Source organism: Phoca vitulina, unplaced genomic scaffold, assembly GCF_004348235.1.
Source record: "Phoca vitulina isolate PV1807 unplaced genomic scaffold, GSC_HSeal_1.0 scaffold12, whole genome shotgun sequence".
NCBI classification, from domain to species: domain Eukaryota; kingdom Metazoa; phylum Chordata; class Mammalia; order Carnivora; family Phocidae; genus Phoca; species Phoca vitulina.
In genome coordinates this window covers 38,226,266-38,246,957 of record NW_022589715.1, presented here as the reverse complement: position 1 = coordinate 38,246,957, position 20,692 = coordinate 38,226,266, and the positions used below count along the sequence as shown (strand labels likewise).

Genomic DNA, 20,692 nt, shown 5'->3' with positions numbered 1-20,692 from the left:
CAGTAAAGGCCAGCCAGCTTCTAAATGTTTGGTTTGTGGGGTCAGATCAAGGCAAAGCACCTTCACAGAGGCTCCCAGGGACAGCAGGTTTGGGAGACATCCATCAGTAATACCTACCACCGCCAGAGGCTCCTGTTACTGCTGGGATTGCCGGCTACGTCCCATTTCCACACAACTCTCGTGTTCTCTGGATCTGGACTCAGAATTAGGTAATGAAGCAAAAATCCAGTGCACTTCACTGAGCTTTAAAGTATGGCCTGGAAAATTGGTTCTTAGTGGAGCAAGATGGGGTGTTTCAATAGCTTGCCTGTTGCCTGACACAAGGTAGACAGGAGATAAACCTCAGCCTTGTGCATGCCGTACCTTTACTTATGTCCAGTAGCACCAGTGGGTGAGCCTGTCACCTGAGTGCAGTTCAGAGCGATTTGAGGCTAATGCTAAAATAACACATGATCCTACATTTAGACAGTTTAGAAAAATTTTCTGAACTGCATAGCACTCATGTGGCTTCCAAAATAGCATACACTAAAAGGTCATTAATATTTTCCAAAGGAAGAGGTTTTCTATGTGTGTTGCAGGTGATGAGGCTTTCCAAACGAGGGGGATAAAAAAAAAAATGAAACAAAGGCCTTGAGCAAGCTTGTTCTCTCCTTCCTTCCCTCTTTTATTCAACGCTGACTCTAGGTTAGCAAGTGGGCCTTGGCTTCACAGAGTTTAGGAGCTACTAGAGGAAGAAGACCTCAAAGTAAATGAGAGAAAACATTATAGGGTCTATGACTGGAGACAAGACATCCCTTCCCCTTTTGCCCCTTCCTTCCATTTTCTGCCGTATACATACACACATACACATGCACACATATGTTTGTATGTGTGTACATGCACGTGTGTATGTATATATGCGTACATGCATACGTATGTGTGTATCAGGAAACTTACAGAGGTAAAAAAGAAGAAATTAAGAGGGAGAAATTTGAAAGTAAAAAAATGATAACGGCCATATTAGTCAACAAGTCATATTCCTTAAGTCTTATTTAAATTGCCACAAATTTAGATCAGTTCCCAGCAGCCAGTGCAAAGAGAAATGTACACCAGTTGCATAATTCACAGTGTCTGTAAGATTGAAACTAACAAGCCCCAAGGACCCTGTGGATGAGGGTGTAGTGTTGTAATAAGGCATCTGGGACACACTCAGCAATGTCCTTGACAGCATTTCTGATTGCACTGAGGAGTTTCACAGGGCATGACAGAAATGCACAGGGTTTGGAGAAAGTGAAAAAGAGATAATATTAAATTCTAGCTAGAGCTAAACTATTCTGCTGGGGTTGGGATGGGTTAATATGAGCTTCCACCTGTAATTTCCTGTAGTTCACTATTCTGTTTTAGGCGCTGGGCTAGAGGTATGCTGGAGGTTATGGTAGTGGAGAGGGATACTCACTTCTGCCTTCACTGGAGAAGTATGGGCTGATGCCAGGGATCTGGAGGAGACGAGGCTGGTAGAAGGATCCAGTGGGATTCGTCCAGGGGATTAAGGCAGGGAAGGTCTTCCACGCACAAGAGAATAGCATCGGGAGACACAGAGGTATGGAGAGTTGCCGATGGGGATCTCTGGGCAGTTTGGCACTGATAAAGTATGAGATGAGGCCAGGTGTGATGGGAGTGGAGGCAAGGGCCAGACCGCACCCGTCTTATGCGCCCTGCTAAGGAATATGGCTTTGTTCCGTGGACAGGTACTGAGTTGCCACTGAAGGGATTTAGGCAGGGGAGCCGTACCTGCTAACTATTGCATCCCTGCTGCCTGATCTATCTGGCCAAAACTCAGGGGCTTAAACAGCAGTCACATACTCTCGCACACAGATGTGAGAGTTTGCGAGGGGAAGGAGGCCCTACTTCAGGGTGAGGGTCTGTAGGATGCCTGGGGTGGCACTGGGTGGAGACCAAAGGAACAGCAGCTGCCCAAGGGCAGCTCTTCTGTTGGTGACATGTGGAAGTACAGGACGGTGAGGGGACAAACAGAAGGGATCCACCTCAGGGACACCCACATTCCATTAGCAACACCAGCCCACAGCCAAGCACAATATCCCTGGGGAGGGAAGATATACTCTGCCCCCTCCGTGGGAGCTACTGCAAAGTCACATGCAGAGAGTGGTCTGAATTATACCGGCAGGCTGTGAAGAACTCTGAGCAAGGATTCAGTCTCCAGTAGAGGTGAAGCGGCTGGACTTGACTTTGTAGTTGGTTCACTGGGGCAGCTCTGTGGAAAACAGATTCAAGAGAGGTGATGCAGGTGTCAGAGGGACCAGTGAGGAAGGTCAGCTGAGACCTAGTGAGAGCCTGGTCTGGGCGATAGTGAGCGGTGGATGGAACAGAGGTGGTTCAAAACAACAGATGAGAGAAAACCATCAGGGCTCAAGGACTTAGGGTGGCTTATGGCCGGTTTTTAGATACCTCCATATACTGTACGCAGAATCTACTGCCAGGGTTGCGTACCAAACTGTTAGCTGTCCATCACATATCTATCTTATTTCTTATTAAAACAACTCTGATTTTACTTGTGGCATTAATGTGCTTATCTTTTTTTTTTTTTTTTTTTCAAGTAGGCTCCACATCTAGTGTGGAGCCCAACAGGGGCCTGAACTCACGACCCTGAGATCAAGACCTGAACTGAGATCAAGAGTCAGATGCTTGGAGCGCCTGGGTGGCTCAGGTGGTTGAGCATCTGGCTCTTGATTTCGGCTCAGGTTATGATCTGAGGGTTGTGGGATCAAGCCCTGCATCACGCTCCGCGCCCAGTGGTGAGTCTGCTTGAGATTCTCTCTCTCCCTCCCTTTCTGCCCTTCCCTCTGCTTGCACACTTTCTCTCTCTCTCTCTTTCTCAATAAAATATATAAAAAAAGAGTCAGACGCTTAACTGATTGAGCCACCCATGCACCCCTAATGTGCTTAGCTTTAAAAATTTCCTAGCTTCCCTTGTAGGTGGGAGGTGGTTACATGGCAAGCCCTGGCTATTAGGATGTAAATGAGATTCACTGGTCATATTACTAGGAACACATTTTAAAGGGGCACATGTCCTTTTGCCATTTGCTCCTATCCTTGTCCTGCCCCAGATGGAGATGGATGGCTAGCACTCCAGCAGCCATCTTGCTGCCAGGAGGCAATCATGTTAAGGATGGCTGATTAGAAAGAAGGAGTCCAAGTTTTTTTTTTTTTTTAAGATTTTATTTATTTATTTATTTGAGAGAGAAAGAGAGTGTGAGTGGGGGGAGGGGACCAGGGAAAGGAAGAGGGAGAGGGAGAGAATCTTAAGCAGACTTCACACTGAGCACAGAGTCCAACGCAGGGCTTGATTTCACGACCTGATCATGACCTGAACCAAAACCAAGAGTCGGTTGCTTAACTGACTGAGTCACCCAGGCGCCCCAGGAGTCTAAGTTTTTGATGATATCATGAAGACATCATACTAACCCTCAACTGAATGTCGGTTATGTGCAAGAAAATAAATGCCTTCTTTAAGTGATTGTGTTTTGAGTTGTCTGTTTTTAGCAGCCAAGTTCCTGATACCACACATGACCTTAGCAACATGAAGCAACATCATTCATTCAATAATTATCCTGAATCAATGACCAAAATTAGAAACATCAAGACTTCATCAAGGTGATCTAGCCCAGTAGTAAGTAGCTGCTAGTGTATATAAGTTTGTGGAAAATTTTTCTTTGGTTTCTTTCTTCCTTGACTTCTCAACTCACGTCTTATTCCTCCTCTCAGCCATCTATCTGCCTTTTAATAGCTGCTCAGGTGTTAAACGTCGGAGAGTGTTAGCAGCAAAGGGCGCTAGCCTTTGGATTTTGGAACAGGACTCTTAAAGAACAAACCTGGTGGAAGGAAAAACCAGCCAGATGCCGTGGTTCCTATTTCCAGAGAGTGGGCTGGGCAGATGTACTACTAGTCATAACAAAGTAGCATTTCTGTAGGTAACTTGACAAAGCACTTCATGTCCATTACCTTATTAGCTGTCTGAGGCCCAATAAGGTGAGATGATTTGTTCAAGGAGACAAATTAACAACGGACAGGGACAGGACTCATATTTTTCTAACTTGTATTTTCTCTTCCTGTGTCAAAAGAGGTCTCAGGAACTGTGTTGAGGAGAGCCTTCTGCGTACATGAGAGTAGGGGAGGTGTCAAAGACAAATTTCACTTGTAGTTAAACCCAAGGGGAGAGAGACGGAATTCAACTCCTCTGACATAAGAGGCAGGAGGGTGTTTTTTTGTTGTTGTTGGTTTTTGTTTTTTAAGTAGGCTCCATGCCCAGCCAGGAGCCCAACGTGGGGCTTGAACCCAAGACCCTGAGATCAAGAGCCAGATGCTTAACGGACTAAGCCACCCAGGGCCCTAAGAGGCAGTAGGGTTTTTAAGCCCCCAAGGTGGGCTACTGGGAAAGTACTGGAGAACACTGGGAATGGGAGGGGGTGGGGGGAGTTGGGTGATTAGACCATTTATGTTTGCTAATTGACACTTAGTGAAGTTAGACTCCTCACCTTTCAGAGAGATGGAGAGATTGGGGGGCTATCTTCCGTGATAATTACATTTCCAAGGGATGGCTCCCAGGTCCTAAAGCTGGACATTCCTGGGTGGTGAGAAGCTGGGAGGTGATTTACAACTCAAGGCAGCAGAGAAAGAAATTCACAAGTGCAAGTTTTCTAAAGGAAGTGCTCTAAGAAAAGAGAGGCTAGGGACCTAAGTCAGGAAGAAACCTGTCTAAAGTTTAGAGTCAAGCTGAGGGGAACTTTAAGGCCATCTAGGTCAGAGGGCTGCATCCCCTTTCCTTGCTCTCCAGGAAGCTAAGTCTCAGAAGTCCCCATCTGATTGTCTGTTAAAAGGTGGTAGCCTTATTAAGGGATGCACAGTGACCTGCTGGTGGAGGGACTCTGATTCAGAGCCTCATCCTACCAGGTGATTATTCCCTTTGCACCCTGGCTTTCAGAAGCCCTGTGGAGGGGGAGGGGCGGTAAGTTCCTGCACTTCTCTGGCCCAGTCTCCATCCTGGAGAGGAGTATTCATTGAAATGACATGCCCAGGACAAGTGCATCTACTTCTTCAAGCAAGAAACAGATGCTTTCAGCTCAGGTTTGATCCCATGCAACGGGAGGGTAGAACAGGGGAGGTGGGAAAGGGAATTTTGTAGCCCAAAGATAGGACCCAGGGACAGGGAATACCCACTTCCAGAAATTACCATCTCAAAAAGCCAACCCCATAAGAACTGACTGCCTGCGGCAGGAGGAAAATGGAAATCTCCGCGGCAGGCAGGCAGTTCCAGCTGCTTAAGGGGCTGTCCTTTGCTCAGAGGGGAGGTGACTGTGCTGACCTTAAAAATCCAGGCCTGGGGAACCTGGAGGTGAAGGTATTTTATTTTCCCCTTAAGGCTTTGATGTTTTTCAAATAAAACTTTAAAAGATCCAATACTGTCCCCTGAAGCTTCTTCACAAAGTAGTGGATTTTTAGAAAAGCCAAAGGCCTGGGGGGTGGGGGGTGGGTGGTCCCTAAAGAGTAGTGCCCCGAAGCAAAGCCTTTCTTTCCTCTTTTCAGAGCACTGGGATTTTCTTAAAGGTTCCTTTCCCACCCCACCTACACCCCCCCACACACTTTTTTTTTGGCCATCGACCTTGTCTTCCATTCTCCAAAGTAGAAACTGACAGTTATCCCCCAGGTCCTCCTATCTATCTATCTATCTATCTATCTATCTATCTATCTATCTATCTATCATCATCTATCTATCTATCTATCATCATCTTCCCTGACCTCCAATCCCTGCAAGTACCAAGTGTCTCTCATCTTGGTCGCCCGTTGTTTCCCCCGCAAGGTGACAAGCCTGGCGCGCAGGGGGCGGAGGAGGGAGCTCCTTCCGCCACATGGTGGCGCGCGCGAGCCTGCGAGAGCCCGGGCCGCACACCTTCTCACGCTTCTCCCGCATCCCGCCCCACCCGCGCCCGGGCGCTGGAGGAGCCGCGCCCCCGGCCTTCCCCGGCGGGAGAGCGGGGAGCGCGCCTCGGGAGGCCGGGAGGCGATCTAGCTGCAGTTGCGTCCGGTCCGCGCGGGAGGTGCGGCCGGCTGCGGACGGCCCCGGCTGCAGGCTCCACCTCCTGCCTGTCCAGCCTTTACCCCTCCACCCTCCACCCCTCCTCGGCTCGGCTCGGCTCGGCTCTGCAAATCGCAGGCTTCCCCGAGCAGCCTAGGAGCGGCGGCGGGCGCAGCGAAGGCGGCGGGAGGAGCGCAGCCGGCGGGCCGCGCCGAGCCCTCGGGCAGCAGCGGCGGCGTCGCTCGAGCAACCCTGGAGGCGCCGCGAAGCCCGGCGCGCCCTAGCTCGCTAGGAGCGCAGTGAGGCCGGGGCTGCAGCTGGGCGAGGGGGAGGAAAGTGCGCGCGTGTGTGCGTGTGTGCGAGAGTGTGGGGGGCGACGGTCTCGAATCGGAGCGGAGGAGAGGGCAGGGGAACCGGGGCGCGGCCCCCGGGCGCCCCCGCCGCTCCCCGAGGTTTTCCCGCGGCGGCGCCCGCTCCCCGGCGCCCCTCACCATGGACGTGCGCCGAGTTGGGACGCGCCTCGGCAGCAGCGCGCGGGTAACTGCCCGGCCCTGGGGGTGCGCGGGCGCGCGCGCGGGGATGGCGAGGTAGGATGGCCGCCCAGCGCGACCCCTGCCGCCCCAACCCAGCGGCCGCCGGGCGGTGCAGCTGACTCGCCGGAGCGCACAGGGGTGTGGGCGGAGGCGGCCCCGCCGCGCCCGCGCCTTCGGGAGTCGCTTTGCCTCTTCCACCCACTCGCACCTGCCACCGCGCGGATACCATGTCGAAGGCGGCCGGAGGTACGGCGGCGGCGGCGGAAAGTTGTCCCTCAGCCTCTGCCGGCCCGCCCGCCGCCGCCGCCGCCGCCGCGGAGGACCTGTCCAAAGTGTCGGACGAGGAGCTGCTGCAGTGGAGCAAGGAGGAGCTGATCCGCAGCCTGCGGCGCGCCGAGGCCGAGAAGGTGAGCGCGATGCTGGACCACAGCAACCTCATCCGCGAGGTGAACCGCCGCCTGCAGCTGCACCTCGGCGAGATCCGCGGGCTCAAGGTGAGCGCGGGGTCGGGCAGGGAGCGGGGCGCTCCGGGGAGGTGGGGCCGGGCAAACTTTCCCTCCCTCCGGCAACAGGTGATCCTCCCCTTTCTCCCGGTCAGCACCCCCTGCTCCCCAGCCCCAGCCCTTTGGAAACTTTTCCGAACTTTGGAAGTGATTGGTCTCCTCTTCCCTGTCTGGGGCGAGCCAGTGTGGAGCTCTCACTCGGGATCTTCTGTGGCCGCAGGAGAGGGCGCCGAGGATGCTGAAAAGTAGGGAGGGAGGTGATGGGCATGCAGAACCTTTATTTTCCTAGGAAGCCTGGAAAATCGGTGGTTTGGGGAGCCGGGTCACAGGCAGGGGAAAGGGTCATCGAGGGAGCGAGTCCAGGGGATCTTCATCCTTGGGGATCGTGGATACGGGTGCTGTGGAGCCACGACTTCTCTGGCGGATGAGGAAAGGTCACCAATGCTGGGGAGAAGGGTTGGCGGGGTGCCCAGGGAGAAGTCGCGGGCGCCACCTTCGCAGCTGGTGTATGTCACCCAGTGCAGAGGAGCTTAAGCTCTGCCTTCACATTTTCTACCTGCTCCTGCGCTTTCCTTCTCTCCAGTTTAGACGGCGTCATCTGGGGTTCCTTGACCCCCTTTCCCCTTCACCCCCAATTTGATTATAATTTCATCTAGCATTGAGGCGCTGGAGGGGATTTGAAAGGCACCACCCCAAGTGTCAGCCAATGATGCTTTGCTTTATGAACCAGCCTTCCCTCTTCGCTATTAGAAAAGAGAAAAAAAAATTAGAAAGAAAAGAAGAAAGCCAAAGCCCCATCAAGTTCTTTTCTCCTTGGAGAGCTCTGAGTGTGACAGCCGAGTGCCTGCTAGCGGGGCTGTAGGAGACGGGCCGGGATCCGCCCTGCCAGCGCGCACAGCACCGCAAACTTCCTCTCCTCGCTGCTTGTGCTGGTGCCTGCTGGTATTCCTTCCTCTCATTGTTCTGCTTTTGTTTATAGGAAGCCAGACACACACGAAAACACTGCAGGGACATCAGGGAGCAAATTCCTGCAGGCACATGCTGTTCTTGTCCCCTTCCACTCCCACCCCACTTCTCAGGCTGTAGACACTTTCTTAATTGCCTCAGCCTCCAGCTCTGGGATTCTGGGGCAAAGAGATGCTCACCTGGGTGCTGGGTCCAGTGCAGGTGGAGATGGCCTTCCCCGGGGCCCCAACTCACTTGTCATCTACTTCCTAGAGTGGGTGCAGTTAGAAAGATCCCAGTCAAAAAAATCCCAAGGCTTCCACTCTCCTTTGGTTTAATTCATTACTAGTGGAGTATTGATTAAGTACCAGACTCTTGGGGACAGGCTAGTGTAGTGAGAAGATCATCTCAGAGGTGGGTTCACATCTAGAATCCTCATTCGCTAAGGAGGGTGAGCTTGGGTAATTAATTTATCAGAACCTCATTTTACTCATCAATAAAATGCAAATGATAATAACCATCCCCTAGGGGGTTGCAACAAGATATTAGGATCATGTAGGAGAAGCTTTAATGCTGGACTTGATTACAAAACAATGGTAGATATTGTCATCAGGAGAAGGCGTGTAAATGTATAGGCGTGCACCTCCAGGATTGGGTTTCTTAGGCAAAGCTGGATAAAGGTATAGTTCATAACCCTCCAATTTAATCTTCTTCCATGGTTTGAACTATAATGTAACTTGGAAGAGTTTTTAATTAAGTAATTAATCAATTTCCTAAGGATTTTAATAGTATGGAGCATCGACATAATAGTTCAGAAATACTTGAAGGTTCTCTTGGGTTGTGTGGATTGTGTGTGTGTGTGTGTGTGTGTGTGTGTGTGTGTGTGTGTTGAGGGGAGCTATGTGTGAGTGGTGGGGGAGCCTGGTCTTCTTTCTAGTAGCTTCATTTAGAGAAATATCTATTAGGTCAGCTAAGGGCAGTTTCACCCCAAGTAGGAGAATCTCCTGGGGGTCTAGATTCATGACCTGGCTTCAAAAGACTTTCCTGTGCACCTCCTTATCAAGTTCAGAAAGGTGGGGCTGGATGCTTTCTGACGCAGCCTCTACTCCTCCTTTTTGTCATCCCTGGCCAGTTACAGCATCGTAGCCTCCAAGGCCTCTGGCCCACCCCTGAGGGGTTGTGGCGAAGCCCTGCTGAGCGGCCAGTCTTCCCCCTTCTGTCCATCATCTTAGCCAGAACATCCCTGGACGCCCTCGTGATCCATTAATGTGGTTGACTGAGTAAATGATATGTGCACTTACTTAGTTTGCCTTAACTAAAAGGAGGATTTGGGGTTTTGTTTTCGGCTCTGATGGTTTGGGACTCCCAGTTGAGGACTGTACATTGAGGGTAATGAAGGCCACAACACTTCTCTTGGTTTATGTTCCTTTCTGTGATCTGCTTTTGAAATGGCAAGAAATCTTTTCAAGGCTACGAGGTGGTACTGCAGCTTTAGAGATGGGGGATGGGAGCGCTAGGTCTTCCGTGGAGGCGCCTGTGCCTGGGTCCCAGCACAGGCTGACTTGTCTGTGTTTAAACATTTCAGAGGTGGAGCAGTGCGGGACAGTGGAGAGATAAAGGATTTGGAGTCTGACAATTTGGGCAGCGTGGGCAAGCAGGTAACCTCTCTGAGCCTCAGTGTTCTCATCTGCTAAATGGGGCTGCTAATTCTGTAAGAGGTTTGATGAAGATTAAATGACCCATAGATGGGGTTAAATAGCTTTCTCAATGTCACACAGATAGACAATGTTTAAAATAGGCTGGCTTTCTTTTCTTTCAGCTAGTTGACATTCTCTGGTTAGAATGTGTGATCCTGCAAGGGTGCAGAAAGGGGATTCTGGTTCTGCTGTTATAAGGAGTTGGATTCTGAGAACCATGTCTGTGCACTGCTGAGCATATACCAATGCTCAGGTTGCTCCGACCTGGGATTTCAGGGGACAAGGGGCAGATTTGGGGGAACAGGATCTGTAGATTTGTTATGCATCACATTAATGTTCCTCTCTGTTCCCCAACACACCAATCCCCCTCCCTGCAGTGAAGAAAAATTACAAATTAGAGCAATTCTTTAACCACAGATAGAGTACTTGAGAATCTTACGTATGAAAATTTGAGTGGTATGCTATGAGGTGGATTGAATCTTTTAAAAGTCCACTTTAGACAGATGGATAACATCTGGTGGCCAGTGGCAATGTTAAAAGGACAGTTTGTGTTTTGAAAAAGAAAGCCCAAATCTTAATGTAGGAGATTGGAAGAAGCTGCTTTATAAAGTGGTTATCCAATCGGTTGCTTAGCTGTTCCACAGACGGGAAAGGAAATCGCTCAGAATTGTATCCCCAAGAATATTATTTACTCTTGGAAGAAGGCGTGGTGATAAAGAAAGCTAAGTAGGCTGTTACCCCTTCTACCCCAACTGGAATTCTGGGAAGTATATTGTTCACTCCATTCAGAAAGGCATTAACCCCACGAAGCCCCGGGATAGCACTGCTCCTATTTATTTCCCAGTTCTGGAGAAATCAGGAATAGCTGTGGGATAGTCAAAAGGAAGTGTTTTCAGACGGAAGTTCATTTAGATGGAGAAGAATATGACTTGAACTTTCTATGAAATGTCTGGATTAAACTAAATGTAGAATAATTTTTGAAGCTTAGAAAGATTAATTTTTTTTAGTATTATTTTCTCAGAGTCTCCACAGCTTCTGATTTCCCTTAAAGCATCAATGTCAACAAACTCCAACCTTGCAGGGGTTTACTGAGACAATAATACGAAATCCTTCCTCAGTAGCTAGAGCTGTATCCTGTTTTGGCCACGGGCCTAGGGCTTTAAAGCACTGGTCAGCCCATAAACACGTATTACGTACTGTAGGCAAGGCGCCATGCTGGGCGTGTCAGCTTGTCAGCTATGCAAAGGATGACTCTAGACTTGAGTCTGCCCCCAGAAGCTAAGATACCTACATTGGAAAAGAAAAAAAAAAAAAGATGCCCGATGAGTGCTCCAGCTAGTGTATCTCAGAGGCATTAAGCGGTGAGTGGGAAAGTTACTTCATTCATTCATTTGTGGTTGTCGCCGCCACAGGCCAGAAGCTGTTCTAGCGCTAGGCGAGACTTCTCAGAGGCATCTCTCCTCTTAGGTAAGTTCATACAGGGAAGAGGACAGGATTTTCTAATTGGGAAGCTAGATACAATCAGGCTTCATGATTAGCTGACAGAGGGAGCTAAAGGTGGAAAGGCAGGAGAAAGCCTTCCTGGCTTGGCCCAAGGGTTTATTCATCTTCCTGGTAAAGGGGAGGGGTGGGGTTGGTGCAGGAGAGACGGAACATTCAGGGGGTGATTCTGAAGATCAGTCTGGCCACGGCGAGCTTGACTCGGGTGGGTGAGGAAAGATAGAGGATGGGGCGGACCAAGGCAGGGACCCAGGTGGGAGGAGTTTGGAAATGGCCAGGCCTGAGGTCTGAAAGTGATAATGAGAAGGAAGAGGTGGGCATCAGAAACAAGGAAACAGAATAGTCAGGATGCCAAGAGTTGGCATTGGAGTTAAAACCACGCTGCGCAAGATCCATCCGCTTCTTCCTCAGGATGACTCCCATCTGAGGCCTCAACACTCTCAGGGGAAGCAAGCTGTGGTTGGCAGATGTCTTATAGTATATTTTCTCACCAGTATCAGGCAAAGTGTTAGAATGAATCTGAGTGAACGGGGATCAAGTCTCATCTGAGTGCCTCTAGTTCTGGGTTGTATGACCGAGTCCCAAGACCGAGGTTTTCTGGCTTTGGAAAGCAGGGGAAATCTTCGGTAGCAACCCCATGACCGCCCCTGGTTCATCGCCACCAAACCAAGGTGCTTCAGGAAACGGTCCCTTCACTCTATGTGTGACTGGAGAATAAAGGGGGAACCTCACAATGCGTTTTCAAAGTTCCTTGGTTCAGGTGTCTACAGTGGGGGTGCTGTGTTCTGGACATACAGAGGTGGACAGAATAGATGGGGTCTCCATGCTCAGGACCAGTCTGGTGAGTTCTCATAGCCACATCCAACCATATGTGATTGTAATGAGTGCCACAGAGGGGAAATAAAAGCGGTAATGGTGGAGTGTATAAGGCAACTTCCTTTAGATTGGGGCTACTGGTCAGGGATGGCTTCTGGGGAAGTGACTTATAAAGTGAGGCCTTTAGGTTGTATAGAAGTTTAAGGGAATGCATTCCAAGTGAAAGAGGGAAAGGGCTTCTTCCTTGGGCACTGAAACCAGGCCAGTGGTGGTGGGGCTCAGTTGGGGGTCAGGGGATAGGTCCCACCTTCTCCACTGCTACCATCTGTGCAAGCCGCTATCCTCTCCCTCTACCTGAACTAGCCTGGTGGCCTCCTCGCTGATCTCTCCTGGCTTCCACCTTACCTCGTCTCCCTTTCTTCTATCCACCACCCCCCTCCTCTGGTCTGTTTTCTACACAGAACAATGGTGATTCTTTATAAAATGAACCTATTGTGTCACTCCTCTATCCTCAGCTCACCAACAATCCAGAGTCCTTCCCGTGGCTGCCACGGCGCAGCATTAACCAGCCCCGACACCCACCCTCTTGGGTCTCATCTCTCCCACCTCCTCTCCCAGCTCTGCGCTCGGTGCTCACTGTGCTTCAGGCACACTGGCCTTGCTGCGACATCAGTCATATTCGTCTCAGGGCAAGTACTTGCCCTCCTGTCTGCCTGGGATCCTCTTCCCTCAGATGTTTGCTCCTTCATTTCACCCGGGTCTTTGCTCAAACGTTTTCCTTCTCAGTGAGGTACCTTCTCTTAAAAAATAGTATTTTTTAGCCTACTTTAGTTTTCTTCCCAGCACTTTTCACGACGTGGCATTGTGCTCTATACTTACCTTTTGCCAGTTTTTCCCGCCAGAATGAAAGCCGTAGGATGTGAAGGTGTTTGCTGTGTCCACTGATACATCCCTAGCACCTGGACTGGTACCTGGCACATAATAGATGCTTACTAAATACTTGTGAATGAGTGAGTGGACCACCACTCATGTGGGAGAAATAGGCCAGGTTAAGAGGATTGGGGGTCTTGGGAGACTTGAAGGATTTTGCACTTTATCCTAAGGGCAGTGAGGTGCTGCCACGCATGGGAATGGGTTCAGAAGAACTGTTTAGTTCAGAAGTGAAAGGTGAGGGAGAAGGAGACGCCAGGCATAAGCACAGGCCCTTAGGGAGAGCAGCAGGATGGGTGGAGGCAGAATTTGCTGAGAGGGGCAGTTTGGGGAGGGGGCTTTGAAAATCCCACAAGAGCTTGGCATTGTTCAAGTTTTCGTGTGGGATGCCTGGGAGATGCGCAGGGGGTTCAGCCAGTAGGGCTTAGATGCGCGGGTCAGAAATGCAGCTAGAGGGCAATTGTGCTGGTCCCCTGTGGGAACCGGGCTGTTAGTCCCGTGTCAAGGGCTGAACACAGGGCAGTGCTTGTGTTTGTGCTGATGGAAGGCGTGTTGCCTCAGAGCTTTTAAGCATTTCTCAGGTCCCAAGCAGCCATTTTCTTCCCGGAAGGTGGGGCAGGGGATCCTTGGATTTTTAGTGGTTTCTTGTGAATTAACTGGCTGCTCCCTAGATACTGGCCGGATGGCCTTGGGCAAGTGAAGCTTTGTGAGGTCCAGCCCTCCCCCCCCCCAAAGAACCATGAAAATCATTATCCTCCAAGTGTTTTGTGAAAATTCGATGAGATCATACCAGTAAGCACTGGGCAGGGAGCATAACCAATACCCGTTATTGTTATTTTTATGACAATCCTCAGCTTCCTCTCAGCTTCTCCCCTCCTCCCCTAATATCACAGAGAATTCACCAAGTCCCGCCTCCCTCCCAGGAGGTCTGAGCCTGAGGATGCCTCAACTGTGTACCTCCCTTGAATGGTTGTCTCTCTCTCTCTTTTCAGGATATCAACCAGAAACTCCAGGAGGACAACCAGGAGCTGAGGGACCTCTGCTGTTTCCTGGATGATGACCGGCAGAAAGGCAAGAGGGTGTCCCGCGAGTGGCAGAGACTGGGCCGCTACACGGCTGGGGTGATGCACAAGGAAGTGGCCTTATACCTGCAGAAGCTGAAGGAGCTGGAGGTGAAGCAGGAGGAGGTGGTGAAGGAGAACATGGAGCTCAAGGAGCTCTGCGTGCTGCTTGACGAGGAGAAGGGCGCAGGCTGCGCGGGCAGCCGCTGCTCCATCGACAGCCAGGCCAGCCTGTGCCAGCTCGCCGCCTCCACGGCGCCCTACGTGCGGGACGTGGGCGACGGCAGCAGCACGTCCAGCACGGGCAGCACCGACAGCCCCGACCACCACAAGCAGCACGCGAGCAGTGGCAGCCCGGAGCACCTGCAGAAGCCCCGGGCCGAGGGCAGCCCGGAGCACGCCAAGCACCGGAGCACCAGCCCCGAGCATCTACAGAAACCCAGACCCTCCGGGACCCCGGATCACCCAAAAGCACTCAAAGGACCCAGCCCCGAGCACCACAAACCCTTGTGCAAGGGCAGCCCCGAGCAGCAAAGGCACCCGCACCCCGGGAGCAGCCCCGAGACGCTGCCCAAGCACGTGCTGAGCGGGAGCCCGGAACACTTTCAGAAGCACAGGCCCGGGGGCAGCCCTGAACACGCCAGGCACAGCGGAGGGAGCCCCGAGCATCTCCAGAAACACGCCCTCGGTGGGAGCCTGGAGCATCTACCCAGAGCCAGGGGCACGAGCCCTGAGCACCTCAAACAACATTTTGGGGGGAGCCCAGATCACAAACATGTGGGCGGAGGAGGCGGAGGCAGCGGCGGAGGCAGCCGGGAGGGTACCCTCCGAAGGCAGGCGCCGGAGGACGTGTCACCCCATCACCGGAGTGTCTACAGTGGCATGAACGGTGGGTCAGTACGTGCTGGGGAGCCGTTTTGGCTGGGGCAACTCGCTAGAGAGTTCTGAACCGTGGAGGGCTTCCCAGCCACCCGAGGAAGTGCAGGCGCTGCTGGATGGGGGGGGTGGGTTGGGGAGAGGAGCAACCGTGTGCTTCCGAGGCTCCGTGTGTTTCTTCCCCTGGATTTGTTTTAGTTTGTACGAGTCGCAGTCAAGTAAGCCTGGCGAAGACAGGGGATGAGCAGTTAGGGGAAGGAGAGGAACAAGAATTCCGCGGGACTCTGAGTGGTCAGGGTGAGATGTGTGGGGATTGAAGATAAAAAGAGAACCAAGCTAAGGATTTCCAGTCTTGAACTTGAGTATTTTCCTAGTTGTGTGCGGTGTCCTATTGGGGTTCTTAGCCAATGGCTGACCAAAAAAAGGTTTTTGAATACAGTTAACAGCTTATGTGCATAAAGAAATGAATATTTATTATGAAAAACGGTAACACTGGAAAAGAAATGTGGTGTCCCTTCACAGGCTCCATGCCGTGTTCCCTGAACGCCTGCAGATACGCCTTACTTTACCTCGGCGACTTTGTCCTCAGTCGGGGGACTTCCCTTTGTGGGAGAAACACATCAAATGATTTCCTTCCATACTCTCAAAACCCGCCACCCTCTCCCAGACTCCCTTAACCATACTTTGAATAGCATGCTTTTTTTACACTGTGAGACAGCCTCCCCGGTTGTTTAAATGTTCCTCTTGAAAATGTACAGATGTATTTGGACTCTCCTTTGGTTTCCGAAGGGTAATATCCGCTGCATTTGCTGAGATCACTCTAAACCAGACCCTAACCCTTTCGGAAGGGGTTGAATTTCCTGCATCTTGGTCCTAAAACCACTTGAACTCCAGAGAGGGGAAAAAAAATCATTTCTTAAAACAAACAAAACCCCCTCCCAACCCCTTCATGTTACTTACAGTTGAGTTAGAACTAAAATGTTTGGTTTTATAAACTGTGGGGTTTTTCATCCAACATACCTGAGCTTTTCCGCTTTATTTGAAAGCTGCCACAGAGTCTGTGTGCAGTTCAGCTCTGAGCAGTGGTGGAGGCGGCCAGTGTGAGCAGTGAGTGACATGAAGGGGTAAATTTTCAATATTGTACCTGGGGATTTACCTGTTGGATCCCATTTCATCCTAATCCTTTTCTCCTAGTGCTGAAAATTGACTCCTGAAGCTTGGCTTCTAATGCATCCTGTGCTCTTTTATGTGCAGATGGAATTGGAAAGGGTGGGGAAGATGCTGCTCCTTTCTGGTTTGGGCTGGGAAGTGGAAGGTGGGAGAAGCCAAGTCACCGGTGAGCTGAGGCCTCCCGGCTGGCTAGCTGGCTGGCTGGGGCCTTTACTAAGTTAATAGCACCCTCACTCACTCTTCCCAGGACTGGCCCAGAAGCTGCCCTGATTGCTGTGGGCGGCCTTGGCTGTGTACTTCTCACAAGAGATGAAAGTCATTTAAAAAGTCATTTTAGTTGTGTTACCACGGATGACGTGAGCTGCTAGCCATGAAGCTTGTCTTCAGGGAGTAATGGGTTAATGGGAAAGTTCAAGTTAATGACTTTTCCATTTCTCAATTACTTTTTAATGAGCATGAGAAGTAAATATGTTTACTATTTTAGGGAAAACTTGTATCTGGAACCAAAAAAAAAAAAATTACTTAGGGGCCAGGTAGTGTACATACAAAACAATTTTTTTTCTTTCCCAAAGTGCTCTTTTAAATAAAGAACTCCTCTAGTTTAATCAAGGCATGATTTAACTCACAAGAAAAGATTTCAAATGCAATTTTTCAGCAATACCTTGCATAAAGTAAGGTATGTTTCTAGATGAGGATGACATTACATCATGACTTATTATTGCCTGGATTCAGATAGATTTCATGATCTGGCAAATGATTTTTAAAATTTAACCATTTTATTTAATTAAGAGTTTGGTGTAACATAGATGCATTATTTAGAATGACACTGTATTTAATTCTTACGTTTACATCAGGTTTTCTCATTCTTAAGTGACAAATCTTCTGGAAGTGGATATCCTCACCAAAGTATATTTGTAGTGCATTTGCATTGCATTTTTATTTCAGTAATTGATTGGAAAATGAAGTGGCACAATGAGGTGTTTATGGATCATCAGCCTATAAATTTGGGCCTGTGTGTATCCTGCCGTTGCAAATTAATTTTTGATATGGATGGTAAGACATGACTTTTCATATTTTTAATCCCCCCACACTCCGGTTGAATCATTGGCTTAGAAACAAGTAGGAACTGGTAGCGAGCTAAATCCCAAATTGCAGATTTGCTGAGTCATGTACAGAGTCATTCTGTTTGGAATTTGTGTGAAATTATGAGTGATTTGGATGAGCACTTGCAGGGTTTTGAGTGAAGAAAAAGTAGATGAAAGCGGGTGGAAGTGTGTCTGCATTGTGGCAGAATGAACCGAAAAGAAGCACGTATTGGCACAATATGGTCTTACTTGTAACGTTCCCTCCAAAAAGACACACATATGCGCCCTGAAGGAACATCAGTGAAAACAATTACTGTTTTAGTTGACTGTGCCTTGGACATCTTTAAATCTTGTTACAAACTCAGTGGAGGAAACAGCTGATGAACTGGGTATCCAAGAGTTTTCTTTGGTTAAAACAGCTTAATTTCCAGCTGGATATAAGGGTGAATTGGGGGCATTTTTCCTTTCTTTAAAATAGCTAAGACTATATAGCCATGTTTAAATTAGTAGCTGATTGAAAAACAACAAAAGCCAAGACAAAACAGAAAAAAACCCTCCAACTTGAGTAATGTGCTCACGAGTGCATTTGCTTTTTTAGAAGTTATGATTCAACTGTTTTTCAATTTGCAGAGAATACCATGTGCAAAGAGGGAGTAGATTTAACATGGTTACATCTAGACGTTAAGGCATTTGTCTGTTCATTCAAGTCACTGCTGTGTACCAGATTTGTAAATTAAGTACTTGGTTAGCTACTTTTATCTAGACATGCACCCAAATAGATAGCCTCCTGGAGAATGGGGGATTCGCTTCCCTGATCCCATTGAAATCCAAGGTTGGGTCAAACTTTCTTAGGTGAAAGTGTTCCCTCCCACAGTGAAACCAAGGCGTTTTGCTTCCAGATATCAGCTGGCAGATCTGTGCTTTTTAACAGGTAGCTTTTTAGCCCAGGTCACGGGCGTTGTGGACTCAGGTCCTTCCAGCAATAGCTGTTTGTTGTTGACCTTCCAGGCAAAGATGATTCTGATGATCAGGAGCCCATATGAGTGGTTCACCCATTGGGCATTGTGAATCTAGTTGAAAAAGTCATAAAAGTAGTTTTATTTTAATTCTAGGGGCACATATTGCTGGTTATCAGCAACTGAGAAGGAATGATGAGAAGAAACATTACTCTGTTGTTTATCGTCCTTCTAAGAAAAATTGCTTAGCTATCCTGGTGGGTCTCATTTACTTTATGGACTTAGAACATGTTCCAGTGACCAGTAGCTTCACGCTCTCCTTCATCATCACGCTAGCCAGTGAGAGCACCCATGAGGAAACTCTTCATTTGTGTCACACTGGCTCCATGTGGAATTACATCTGGCCTTGTGGATGGAGTGTCAGGGTTGTGAGTGTTCAGCTCCCTCCTGAAAGCTTCTTGGTGCTTCCTTCCTTCTTTTGTGAGGGGATCTCCAGAGACATAGCAGGTTGTGTCTCCCCCCAGTTCTTTCTCTAGAGCAGGGCGTCTCAACAGTGGCACCACTCACATTGGGATCAGATAATTCTTTGTTGTAATGGGTTGACTTATGCATTTTAAGAGGTTTAGCAGCATACTGGGCTCTCGCCACGAGCAACCCCCAATTGTGACAATGAAATATGTCTTCAGACATTGCCAAATGGTCCCAGGGGGTAGGGAATGGGTAAAATTGCCCCTGATTCAAAACCACTGCTTCAGAGAGAGCAGTGTTTTTCAACCTGGCTGCAGATTAAAATCACCGTGGTAGCTTTGAATAATCACCAGTGCTCGGGCCCACATGCAGATCCGTATTGAATTGGTCTGGCCCTGAGTACGTTGCAAAAGGAGGTCCGCAGGTGAGTCTAAAGATCAGACCAGGTGAAAACCATTGCCCTAGGTGAGTGCGTGTTCTTTAAGATGGGTTGATGTGCGTGAAGTGGTGAGGAATGCGAGCTTCTTGGGAAGAAGAAAGTTAACATCTTTCCTTCTTTTGTCGAATTCCGAGCCTGAGAAGGACTGACCCCAGCAGGTATGGTGGAGCTTCATCCCTCATCCCCAGACCAAGGTTCTCAGATAACACCTTTGTTGTATGGGTTGAAAATTTGAGTTTTTGGTGGATGGGATTTTTAGGTTAACTTGGGGAAACTCTGGCATATGAGTAGTTCAGGGCTACTTTTTAAAGCCTTCACGTCCAGACTGACAGGGAAGCACATGAATTTCCAACCCATTTATAGCAGATGCTGATGGCGCATGTAGATCGTGTAACGCCTGCAGTGCTAATGAATATTTCCCACCGAGGATACTGTATTTCACATCGCCCAGCTCATAAGTTTTACTCTGAATTTTCAGATTTCTTCTTATTCTCTGTTGAGGTTATTAATGAGTGAACGAAAAACGCTGATAACACAAAATGACCTTATCTACGAGGGGCAAGATAACCTGTGTGTGGAAGAGCCCAGCAGGAATTCTCTGAAGCAAGGTTGTCTGTAAATTAAGTACTGGGGCACTATAGCATGAGTAATTGCTCTCATAAATCTTTTATTTTGCTTAGAAAAAGTCAGAATATCCTTTATGAATGAATTTTGACAATAGAAATTAAATGTCTCTTGGGAGAAAAATTTTAACAGTTACAGAATACCAGAACTGATTTAAACTGAGGATCTCAGAGTGTTGTTTTCTATTGTGTGAACTGACGTGTAGGTGGTTAAAGAAGTAGATGATGTTTTTTGATCTTTAAGCTTCAGTGTGGTAATTTGGTAGCCTCATACACACTTCGATAGGACATCAGTTTAAGAAGTTCTGAAAAATAGAAACAATTATCGTACTATACTTGTGTGTGCAAAGCATAGTGCATTTTTCATGACAGTGTTTCGATTTAATGATAGAGAAAGCTTATTATTGGAAATATAGTTTACGAAATTGCTCAATATCTAGGGCGAGCTATTATTGGAAAACCTAGATGGCTTAGAAAGGTATTTTCCAGTAGAATTTAAGGTTTTCAACTCCACTGGCAATAATAAAGCTATAAAATTTCTTTAAATCTAGGGGACCATTTTCCTTTTTCCAAAGGAGATTATCTGTATCTATAATCTATATATGTGTGTATATATTTCTGTTAATAAATAAATTTGTATCTGAACAATGCCAGACATTCAGTTTGATTCTGTTTAGTCAAACCAGTTTCAGCTGCATCTGGCATCCAGCATCCCTCCACTCGTGGAAGCCACTTGCTGCTATGAAGTCCAGAATCCCTTCCAGCTGATGGTGGTCATGTTCTTTAGACCCAATTGAAGTCAATTAAATGTTCATATTTTTGGTTCATTGCCAGAAGATATAACAGAAAAAAAAAAATCATTGAATTAGTGATGCATTTATCTTCTTAACAGAAGTAATTTAAAACCAAGCAGGAGAAGAGTACAAAGTTACGGTGAGTATTCCGTTTGATTGGCTACCTTTTCAGAAGCGTCAAAGGAGTACAGACACAGTGATCTGTTATGAGGCTATATACATTTAC

The 20,692-nt window shown here is 48.6% G+C and overlaps 1 protein-coding gene across 9 annotated transcripts in view; it reads left to right on the top strand.

The window, feature by feature from the left end:
- Nucleotides 1-5,971: 5,971 nt before the first annotated feature.
- The window catches only part of CCDC85A (coiled-coil domain containing 85A), a 180,461-nt gene continuing 165,740 nt past the window's right edge, over nt 5,972-20,692 (top strand). For 3 of the 9 annotated variants that reach the window (XR_004300315.1, XR_004300313.1, XR_004300314.1), the window contains exons 1-2: nt 5,974-7,097; nt 13,987-14,948. Coding sequence is in view for 6 of the 9 variants with exons in the window: in XM_032410944.1 (XP_032266835.1) it covers nt 6,831-7,097; nt 13,987-14,944 (1,225 nt within the window). In the remaining 3 variants the exon portion in view is untranslated. Of the gene's footprint in view, nt 7,098-13,986; nt 14,949-20,692 lie in introns of all 9 variants that reach the window. The other 6 variants (XM_032410949.1, XM_032410948.1, XM_032410945.1 and 3 more) reach the window with 4 other exon arrangements.